At 36.0% G+C, this 12554-nt stretch overlaps 1 protein-coding gene across 5 annotated transcripts in view; it reads left to right on the forward strand.

The window, feature by feature from the left end:
- The window catches only part of LOC128677270 (uncharacterized protein), a 267183-nt gene that overhangs the window by 222361 nt on the left and 32268 nt on the right, over positions 1–12554 (forward strand). For all 5 annotated transcript variants that reach the window (XM_053757985.2, XM_053757983.2, XM_053757984.2 and 2 more), the window contains exons 3-4: positions 4367–4566; positions 6080–6184. In XM_053757985.2, the coding sequence (XP_053613960.1) occupies positions 4367–4566; positions 6080–6184 (305 nt within the window). The remainder of the gene's footprint in view (positions 1–4366; positions 4567–6079; positions 6185–12554) is intronic.

Raw genomic sequence — 12554 nt, forward strand, 5'->3', positions numbered from 1 at the left:
ATTACTGACAAACACAGTCCATCGTTATTTGTTTTCATATTTTATGTAAATACATAAAATATGAAAAGTAACGTAACATCAATGTTTTGATACCCATAATTATATTTCCACGTCAGTTTCAGTTTGTACAATATTTGAAAAATCAATTTTTATATTATACGAACTGTGTTACAACAACTTTAAATTACTCACAACTCGACCACTGTGAACTGGAAGGGGGCCGGCCTCTGTCTCCTGTTCAAATCTCTTTATACCAATAGATTGACATTTGCAGCGGTATTCCGAATCAAAAACAGTTTAGAATGTAACAAATTGGTTCAAGTTTCCGTTATAAAAATATAGGGTAAACAACATTTCAGTAGGCTACAGAAATTTCAAATAAAATATCGGTGAAGTAAGAAAACAACATAAATTTCCCCTCAGACCACACACACACATATCTTTGCACGTTCAGGAAAACTTTAAAAAATATAACGTTTTGGCACTAAACATAATTACAGAAGTACATAACTATGTATACCTTTATATAAATTATACACACTCAATAATCTCTTAGTTCTTTGACTTCTTCTTAGTGATGGATTTCGGAACTGTCTACCATCAGATCAACAAAAAAATTACCTGTGTTACAACACGTCACGTTCAACAGACATTTTATCAGTTTCCTTACAATTTTCCTTATTTGGTTTTAGCGCAAAATGTCTTTACATACCATAAATACTTTCCTACTACACTCGCGTCTATGATATCCATATCAAGTAAATCAATTACCTACTCCATACTAATTAATTTACAGGCTACGATGACTTTCCTATCCCGCTCACCTTCGAAATGACCACTCCAAAATAAATGTGGCATACTAACTACTAGCAAAACAATTAAATACACAGAATAAGCAACGTAATGTTCATCTTTGAGCTACCCAGCGAGTTTTCATTGCCTGCATAACTAAACAGCTTAGGGGGAGAGCTACTTTCGGGAACCTTTCGTTTTGGTAAATTGTTTCTGAGCTTAAATACATGTAGCGTGACGTGACGCCTCATTAAATGAGCTGAAGTGGTTGGAATTTCATGAATTTATACATTTTATTCATCAACATTGTTAATAGCAGCTCCGTTTAATTTTACAATTTTCGTAACAATATACAATTTCTATGGTAAAATTGATAAACATATATTATTAATCTGTATTATTTAAAATGTACTAGTCTGTTTTAATTTAATATCGATCCAAGTAACACAATGATTTTGTACATAATTTACAATGGATATAATTTATTTAACCAAAGTCGTTAAAATTGTATATTTTTTTACAAAATAATATTTTTATTCGACCATTATTATTTACCTTGACGCATACAACATCTCCGTCATATGTCTAACTTTCCGACAGCAAAGTTGTGATCGATGAGATGTCCCTCAGGGGAACCAGCATTTTTCCATAAAGATGTAATATTTCGCCTGGTTTGCTGTGTTTGATCAAAGAACTTGACGATCGAAACGTTCGACTATTGTATCGAAATGTGAACGAGGATGTGATGTGAAGGATCTGTCTCATAAAAAGCTATAAAAGCGAACGATGAGCCAGAATAGGAAATATGGCTGGAAAGTATAAAATATGTCATTGACTGTCAATGATAGATGGGTCCTAAAAAATCCGGCTCATACATCATTAAGTCGAGTTTTCGCCGGACTATTTGTAAAAACATTACGAAAATACTATGTCTAAATCCATCTATCTCTTCACACCATCATTGATATGACCGGTGATTGACGTAATTCATAGACGAACGGGTTTTATAGCGCCATTTTTTCCTTCACAGTGATATAAACAAACATTACATCTCATGTGAGATGAGACTTATCTGTGCACAATCCCAGTTTCTTTCTCAGCCTTGAAACTTCGGAACCCAGGGCCGCATTTTCTTTCCCACTTCTCACCGACGTATTTTACTGGTTTACGCAAAGATAACATAACTAACTTTTGTGTTGAAGGCATTTCGATTGTAAATGTGTTCTTTGAAACAATATTCGTAAAAAAACTAATTATACCGGTCTTTTAGATTAAAATATTTTACGATACTTTAATGTAATTTACTTTATCAACTTTCCATTACTTCACAAATTGACCCTCTGCCCAAACCAGCACAATATTTACGCTACACAGACAGAAAAATATTGTGAAAAATAACGGTAATAAAGAGCGGCCATAGTTATTTCCTAACTAGAAGCAGCCTAACAGTTGCTGAAAGAATACATTAATTCATTTCTTTGGGAAAATGCCAAATTTAGCTTCCTTGGCCGAAAGTCGACGACAAACGTTACAATTCCGTATCTTCATAAATTATTCGTCAGCGTCTCTTTAATCTTAACGTCATAGCTGATATATTTTAAATGTCAGTGGCTTGTTTTATTACATGACTCTTTCCTTGAAGAAGTCAATAAATCAAGGTTTTCGTGCAACTATTTGAAAAATTTCTAATTCTGTAATGCAATGCAAGTCATTCCGTTAAAATTCAAAAAATAGCTACCTATTTTAATCGAATTACCTTCGAACAAAAATACCATACATTGCTTAAAATACAAGTAGTAACCATAAATTCTAGGTACATTCAAAGCGGGTAAGCTTCATCTCAAGATCATGGATTATAATCGAGATATAACAACAGTCTAAGTCAATCAGCCGTTAATAACTTCGATTTAACTGTCAATTGTTAGAATTCATATTCACGTTCGTGGTAGTGGTTTAGTACGAAAAATACGTTCAAAAATTCACATAGTCCAGAATTGGCTGTTTTTATTTTCTCAAAAAAAAAGCATTTTAGTTGTACCTACAGCTGTCTTTGACCTAACATTTTTCATTCACATATTATGCACACTCGCGGCGAAATTTAATAATATTTTGAGATTTCCTTTGTAATAGCAGAAACAGGGAAAATTTCTCATGGAATATTCAAAGAAGTGTTTGTTTTATTCCAGCTGACATGCAGCGCCTTATTCGAGGCAACATTCATAGCTGCGCATGCAAATATAGCTACATCAAATTTAAAAAAAAATTGTTATGTACGGAAATATTTTTACCTTTAACTGTATTAAATATAAGAAGAATCTTGATCGATTCTAGGTCAATGAGAAGCATGACCATAAACTTGAGTATTCTATATAAATTCCAACTTTATATCTCAACCCGTTCCTGCGACGATGAAAACGGTCTTGGCAGACGGACAACGAAATTATCTTATAAGGGATTGGTTTTTACCTTCTGATATATTATATTATAAACATTTAAAGCCTATTTACGGCCAATCATTTTCTTTACTATGCCATCAGTATTAAAAACTTACTTCTTACTTCCAATTCGGAGTCCAAAGCATGTAAAAAGCATCCTAAAATGAGCATCGTTCAATGGAATGCTTCGTTACTGCCTAAGATGAAGATGAGCGCCTGCTTCTGCGTTTTATGAAACTTTTCAGTCTTTCTCGCTATCTTCTATCTTCAACCATTAAAAATCTGTCCAAGCAATCAGATTTACATACAACAACTGACATCCTTAGTATAGCGGGCATATTTTGCTTAGCAGTGGAGAACCGCCTCACTTTTGTTACATTGTCTAATTCGGAATTCTGTGCCAGAAGTGCCGGAAAACTTGGACTTTGTCATTAGATGGTATCTCACGCTCCTTTGATCTTAGAACGTATTTGACATGTCGAAACAGTACGCATAAAGGAAATTAAACATTTTGGGGCTTTCAATATAAATTTAGCACCTACTGGGACATGCATTCGGAAAATCCGGATTTTCGTTCTTAATTAAGATTGGTTGGTGAAATCCAATTGTCTGAGTGATCTCCTCCAATATCCATTTATTCATGACCTCTAGTTAAGTACTGAATTAATTCAATTGCACAATGTACATGAATGAATTGATAATAACTACTATTTCATTCTTCTACGTGATTGGAAAATAAATGTTCATTCGTGTGTTTGTCAGAAAAATGAACGTCTGTTAAATAAAAGATGGCCCTGAAAATAGATATATTTACATCACACAAAATATTATACTTAAATATGTAATTAAATTTTAATAATATTACCCTCGCGCTAAAAAGTGCTTTACGAGTTATTTCAGATTCAAAATTCACATGCTGATATTGTTAATATCAATGCATTTATTAAGATTCAGTTACGTCTACATATCCCATCTATAAGAAACGGCTAGTGCCCCAACAGTGGGAACATAATTGTATAATGATGACGATAATGATGAAGAAGCAGATGACGGCTAAAGAAGCAATCGGGAAAATAAATCAGAGAGAGATGATGATAATGATTTGGTGAGTAATACTTAATAGTATAATTTTCTTTCAGGTACAAAGCCCAGTGCTGGTAGTGGAGCTGACGCTGAACAGACTGGAGGGCACACAACTGAGGGCGCTAGGGCTGCTCTCAGTATTCGGCTTCAACATGACCTACGCTGTGAGGGCCCCTACGGACGATCCGGGCCCCAATTCCTGCAGCGCTATCGAATGCCGATTATTGGGACACTGCTACGCTAGACACGATTATAAGTAAGTTAATTTTTATTGATGTTTTGGAATGAGAGTAATACCTCAAGGTATGTTTCTGTCCATTAATTTGTAAGGATCGTATTTATAATTGACTGTATTTTGTATGGCAACTTTTATTACTTATGCTCATTTTGGAAATTGACGTATACAGTCTGTCCACATAACCGTCTGTGAGTCAACAACAGAACAGAACGGGTTAGTGCGGGTTAGCATTTCACTTCTCGCTATCGAATCAATTCGAAGTGAGACGCAGCGAACCAATGACATTGCAGTGTGTTTGTCGTTGCGTCACAATGGCGCAATGTGATTGGTTCGCTGTGTCTTATTTCGAATCGATTGAGAAGTGAAATGCTAACCCTCACTTCGCCCACAGGACAAGCATCTTGCATGGACCGATGTGACTGTCATAGTGACAGTAATTGCAAAAAAATACAATCAATTTGAGTTCAGTGGACTATTAACTTTACGGACAACGAGTGGTGAATATATGAAATGCATGTTTAAATTTCATTGAGATCGAGCAAAGCTCGGCTCCAGTATGTGGTTGTTTTTGTTCTCTAAAACTTCCTATACAAAATAGCACCAGCTTCCAATATAAAATATCAAATGTTATAAAACTTCAATTCAATTTTTGATGTGCACGTTGATGAACTCTGAACTTTTCATTTTTTTAATTTAAAATAAAAATCATAAATTGGGGTATTATTGTCTGTTGTAATCTATTTATGCAAAACCGCTAGAGGCCAGGATTTCAGAATGCACAATAAGCTGAGAGTGATTTATGAATACCGCCGTTTTTCTATTCACAATCGGATTTCCGTTTAAATGTGAAGCGGCAAAATGTTGAAAAGCGGTTCATACTCCAACTGCCCAACTTTTTATTAATACAACCTGAAAACTCCCGGTTATCCCGGCTTAATTGATGAATCTTCAGAGCCGAAATTTAAATTCCCTTCGGGCACAATCAAATTTTAATACGGAGGTAATCCCGCCAAAATTACGATAATAATGCATAATAGGCAAAGTGATTGCAAATTTGGCTGTTGAAAAATCGTTTAACATTCGAATTTCGGACGTCAAAGGATTTATCAACGAAAAATCTGTGCCGCAGAGCAGAGTCATTACCGCGGTCAATAGAGCGGGAAAATTTAGTGCAACACGGAATAAAATGACGATGAAAATGACGAGCCTCGAGTGCCATCGCTCACTGTACAATTTACGAAAACTCGTCGAGCATAGTGCCATAGTCACTGTATCAGATTTTTATTCCCGTTGGGAATGTGATTTGTGCACACGGGCAGATAAAATGAAACTGCTTGTTTATACAAAATTTAAGCGGTGCCTCGAAATTTCGCTTTTTAAATGATATTATTTACAAATTGCAAACAATTCTTACTCTTTTGATATACAAATTATAAATCCTAGGTATAGTAATAAGACAAAGAGTTCTCTGTATAGAGTGTTAGATTGTTTGTACGTAAATGTATAACAGAACCCTCCATATTTTCCGCAGGCAGTTCGAATGCGCGTGTTTCGAGGGATATTCCGGACCGGATTGTGGAGTCGGCCCCCTGTGTCCCCGAACCTCCAATATGTGCAAAAATGGCGGCACTTGCAGGTAAGCAATGCAGTGGTAGTACTAAATAAACTATAGCAGTCGTTAATTTTCTCGTCAGAAATCAAGAAGAGTTATTTCCCACACACAGGTACCACCGTGACCGCTTACAGTTACAAAAATATATATTTGATCTACCTTTTATGTAATTTAAACTTGTGACTTGCAATAAATAAATCTGAATATGAGTAACAGTTGAAAGGAAAAGCAAAGTTTGCCGAAACAAATAGAGAAAGTATTTTCTTTTTCATAGTAGTGGCCCGATTTTATTCAAGTCAGTTGCTTTTGGGCGCACCTGATATGATATCAGTTTCCTATTTTGTCTCTCTCTCTCTGAGTGTACTCCCGGTTTCTTCCTCAGCCGTTGAGCGTCGGACCTAGTTTCAGTTTTGCTATTTTTTCGTCTCCACATCACACGGTCATCTGCGTCCCTAGTTGTCAAAACATTGTCACGCATGTCATCAGTGACGACATCTTTTAGTTTTTCGTTTTGTGTTTGCCCTTAATGTTACCAACACAACAGCACGACTCGGCATATACATTTACAACGCGTGCATTTATTTAAAGGCGCTCTTGGAAAGCCGTGCAATTTCCTCAGAGCTTCAAAACCGTGGTCCGCTGAATTCCTCCCGATATTTGTTGAGCGAACTTTCGCTCGTTACAAGTTAAATGCACATTACTCAGAGGCGGTTCGTCCTATTTAACTTTTGTGTGGAAATGCCTGAGACAGCGTTATCTTCATGGAGTTCATAATAGACAATAGAAATGACTGACAGAGTTTTATGTTGTCCTTAGGGAATTCAAATTCCCTATTTACAATCTCCATCAACAGAAAATAGTATAAACTGAAGATACTTCTCTTAGAAGATCAGCTAGTAGCAAAACAACAGTGGTAACTGTGATTCACGATTGGCCACCTGCCTGACAACAACCTTCTTTGGACAACCATTTTCATTGATGCCTATCAGCTGTCAAGGCTATGTGTCACATAATCGCATCACACGACTACCACGGGAAGATATGCTATGATCCATTCCAAGGCACACAGCGCTGCATATCGTCGGTAAATTTAATTCTTATCCTCGTGGCAGATATTCTCAGTCAATTGACACTTCTGTTCCCTTGTCACTCCAAATTCCTTGGTTATCTTTGTTTTCCGAGTCTTTCTCACTGCATGTATTTAAGTTCACAGTTAAGTTCACTGTTCAACAGTTTAATTGTTTGCTGGGAAACCTCGGTTGTTCGTTATCAGGCTGGCAACATTTCTCGGAAACTTGCTACCTTGTAAATAGGAATAAGCCTACGCATTCACGTTATATAACATTATCATTGATAACGCCCTGTGGCAAACGGACTTGTGTTTTCTTAGCTGATTAGATTTGTCTCTTTGGGAGATGACGTAAAGTTGTCTGTAAATACAGTCCTATTTCTACATAGTCATAGTCTTAAATATGTGAAATATTATCACCTAAACTCAGGAATCAGACTACACATCGGTGAAAACCGTACAAAAATCCGGGTAGTTTTTGAATTTATCTCGTTCATACAGACCGATCGATCGACCGATGCGAAACCTGATTTATTTTTATTGTAGTTAGAAATACTGTTGCTTTAATTTGAGTCGCCAAATGTCGAAGTCGCAAAATATCAAGATCTGAAAAGTCTTATATTTATGTCTTTACTAGCTTTTGCCCGCGGCTTCACCCGTGTGAATTTCCCACGGGAGCATTAAATTTTCCGGGATGAAAGATGACATGTCATTATGTCTTTCTCCGTACTTCAACCCACATGTATTCAACATTTCAAGAAGGTTGGTTGAGCAGATAAAGCGTGAAGAGGTAACAAACAAACTTGTTGTCGCATTTATAATATTAGTTAAGATTAGCATTTCTATTTCCGCCATTTTGTGTAAGACCAGCGAAGTTTCAATCAAACTTGTCATTCCCTCGTGTTATCTCCAAGACAGACATCTCATGCGACGCCAAGTTTACGTTGTCTGGGACAAGAAACACAGACACATCTCATGCCACTCGGATATGCCAGCTAGCCCCTTTATGAGATTACGAACTCGCACAATCTGACTAACTTCGTGACTGATTGTTTGTCTGCTAGTATACTAACGCCGAAATACAACTCGAAATCCCGATAAAATTGTTTACATTGCAAGAAAATTCCATCCAAGTATAAATTAAGAATTACTTATAACCCTTTCATGCATGGTCTAGAAAGAGAAACATAGAATATGCAAGCCACTTCTCCTTTCGTGGAGATTGTAAAAGTCAATTAAAGGACATGGCTAAAACTAGAGATACTATTAGGCGATACACTTAATACAAAACGATTTAGGTATGTGGTCTTATCTGACACGTGTTTTGGTTGTATAGATAACTAAAATAAAAAAGTATACAATGAAAAAATATATTTGCATATTAGCATTTAAAATGATTAAAGATTAAAGCTAATATTTTGCAATATCCAGCCTTCAGCAAGTTTTGATCGCTCCGATAAAAGTTGGCTCTCCACAATCTCCCGACTACGTTAACTTTGCAACTCCCTTATTTGTCTTAATTTGTTATTGCTAACCTTTTATGTTAATTTTATATTTTAATCCGCGATAGATTCACGGATTAAAATATGTATAGTAGTAAAATAGTATGAACCTATAAACCAAGTAAATAAACAAGCCGGGAATCAAACCCGAATCAACCTACCGAAGGTGCATTATTGTATCTTACTATAAATAAACATATTTAATTTTTTTTTTGAGGGACTTAATAACAAAATTTATGAGTAGACAAATTTTCTGCATTCTGAGGTAATACTTACTACTATTTTATTTGCAAATGCTATACACACATTCTCATTAATTACATTTCCCTTCATAAAATCCGTTTCTAGGAAATATCCAAAGCGTGTGCTTTGGATAGCAATGGTATCTAATGCCAAGCTAATGCAAACTAACTGATATGCAGTCTCCATAATACCAGATCACTTTATGACTAACGACAAAACTTCCCTTTGAGCCGCAGGACACAAACACGAGCCTGACAGCTTCAGAGCCACGTCCGGAGCCCCAGCTCCAAGTCTCGGAGAGATTACCAAGTTCCTGACTGCACGCAAACTGGACAACTTTGTAGCGCTGCTTGTTTGTCTACTACCATTGTTACATAACACTGAGGGTAGATAAATAAAGCTGTAATTGCCTTAATAGTTGTTTATGTCTTTGTAATATACTAGCGGTGTGAAACCATAATAAAAAGTAATAACATGGGATAAATCCGCCATTGTATATTTAGTTTCATGTTATGTACGTACTTTGAACATGTGTTTTTTGTACAATAAAGATATTACAAAACAAACAAAATTGCCTAAGCTAAACTAGCCAGTGTTACTTCTGAAGGTTTTGTCTATCTCCGTGCCAAATTTCATTAAAATCGGCCCATTAGTTTTGAGTTTATTCAATACAAATAAAAAAGCATATATTTTCTCTTTATAATATTAGTATGGATAGAGCGACAAAACCCAGGGTCCGCTAAAACGAAGCGAACTATCAGTCTATATTACTCTTTGGTCCATTTTGAAAATTTGATCTGTTATCTCAAACTGAACATTATTTTTCCCATTTTCGCATTATTTTTCAACAAGTAATACACTATAACAAATTCTTACCGATATCTTCATGGAGCATATTTCAGTCACCTTTTACCGCGTGAACTAACAAGAAAATAAATGATTATAACAAAGTAGCAAAATGCTTTCAAGATAATTTTGTACACTCTATATTTACCGTAAAAATAGTAAGCTTGTAAGATTCTTGGTGTTTCCTGTCATAATGCAGTGTAATTAGCCAGTGATAAAAACTTATTTATTTCCCTAAGTTTTCACAGAACTCGATCCATACTTCATGTTTGCGTTCTTTTGACCCGATGAACTTTCATTTTACATAGCGTAGTCCACTACGCTATGTAAAATGAAAGTTCATCGGGTAGAATACTCCAGTATTCTCTGTACTTTAGCTGTTTTCTTTCACAATGCAGTCTCGCTGGCCGGTGATAAAAACTGATTTATTTCGCTAAGTTTTCACGAACACTCATAATGTCATTTGTCTCGACGAAATTGCTCCGTCCAACGCCGCCGCGTATTTTTATAGTGTGAACATTGTTGACACTAAACAAATTCACGTGCCACTAAAGACATTATTTAGTCTAGAGAGTTGCGCAATTTTCTGTTTCTTTTTCATTTTATTATCTGAATCTTTTTTAGAAGGGTATTTTTTCACGGTGTATTTTTTCAAACCATTTCGATTACGTGGACATCTTTCAAAACTTTATATACGACGTTAAAATTTGTTGATAATTTTGATACCTGCAATGCAGATACACAAAAAAACATTTACCTTACATGTGTGGTAATTAAAAAATCCGATTGTTCTGACGTATATAAAAATTAAAACATCCAACATCGTGGGACAAAAACGCAATCGCCGCCGCCCGTATTTTATTGAACTTTTCATTGATTTCCTGTAATCCTACACACATATACGACATTTAAAGTCCTGAAATGGAAACTCGGATAATTATGTATAATTCCTATTCAGTTATAATAAGCTATTATAACATTTCGCAACTCGTTCAAAAGGACTTTATTAAACGACCCCTCCGTGCCATCGGAAGAATTTAGAATTTCCAACTCGTTTCAATTTAAACGGTTTTATTTGTAAAATCCCCGGTCATGTTTTTGGGCCGGGCGAAATAGAATTTAGACCTTTGTAAGGGGTCCCATCCAATTGGGCTCAACCTCAATTTACTGGATGGTGTATTTTCCAAATGTTCAGCCCTTCCGTTGTGTTATGACAAATCTGTCGCCGACATGACATTTCAGACTCTTGCCCCAATATTTTTGTACTTGATCGCCTCGGGCGCAATTTGGAGCAGATTACGGAATTTTAGAAGCGGTATTATTATACAGTCATTTTATGGACACCAGTCATAATATAGATTTATATCATTTTGATTTCTTTGACTCCCATTGAAAATATAATAATATAAACTGAAAACAACACGTATATTAATATATATATTATTTATTTACTATATACTCCCACGTTATTACTTTACACGATACAAACTAATCAAAATATATTAACAAAAATGCGAACAACCTTTTACCGATAATCTAATTCGAACCTTTAATCAAATCACACAACGTACTTAAAATAAAATAGATAATTATTCGTTAATTTAAATTAAATGATTTAACAATTTTTGATAATTGGGAGTCAAGAGCAAGTCGTCCGTTGCACGGTTAGACCAAAAGTGAGCCCGCGCCGTTTGTTTCGCCACGCCTCACCACCGAGTAGGGGCAACCGCTTACGTCAGCACGATAGATGGCGCTGGATGAACGATGTTGCCAACACGGCCATTCTGCCAGGCGACTGTCCCGGGCGCCCCACGAGTCTAGGCAAAGCACTGAAAAGGAAAAACATCAGACAACATTAAGATTTGTATATGACATTAGAATGTAAGGTGCAATAGACACAGTTCTTCTAGTCAACAGCATATGCAACATCTTGTATCACCAGGGTCACCTGCACCTAAAGGGACTATGCCACACTTAGGAGACCAGGATGTTCCAAGGATTACTACTGAGGATCACTTGCATTTAAAGAGCATTTCGCTACACTTAAATATACCAAGATGTCTCCTGAATTCACATATTGCACATACTGTTGCGTTCACGAAACTATGTTTACAATTCATAGTAGACATGACAAAATATTAGGGCTTTGCCTAGTCTCGCAGAAAAGTTGTTAGTAAAATGCTTCGTTTGACAAAATAATGCTGCGTGTGACAAAATTATCAGGATTTTAACCGAACATAATGAAAAAGTAATATTATCACATACCTTCAACCTTTGACTTGCCAACACGGACTTTTCTAATTTATTCCAAATTCCAATCATCAATTTGAATCCATCGTTTCATGTTTTCGGCAGCTGCGACGCCATTATATGGTTTAAAACTTCTTTCTGAACCCCTTAAATCCATCACCTCGTATCTATCGTTTCCCAGGACCCTCTTGACCTTGAATGGACCCTTAAAAACTGGCAAAAGTTTTCTACTTTGACCATCGTTGGTCAAACTCTGTATTTTGACTAAAACCAGATCTCCTTCCTCATATACTTTTGCCTTTGTCCGAGTTTTATCAAACCTTTGTTTTTGGGACACTGCACTGGCCTTAATATTACTATCGACACATGCGCGTAACTTAGTAACGTCCACCAAAGACCCGTTATCAAGCTCAGGCTCTAAACTATCGCTGTCTGTACGTAGACGGTAGCCTAATAGAACCTCACTAGGAATTGCGTTTATTGT

The sequence above is a fragment of the Plodia interpunctella genome, chromosome 17 (genome assembly GCF_027563975.2).
Source record: "Plodia interpunctella isolate USDA-ARS_2022_Savannah chromosome 17, ilPloInte3.2, whole genome shotgun sequence".
Taxonomy (NCBI): Eukaryota; Metazoa; Arthropoda; class Insecta; order Lepidoptera; family Pyralidae; genus Plodia; species Plodia interpunctella.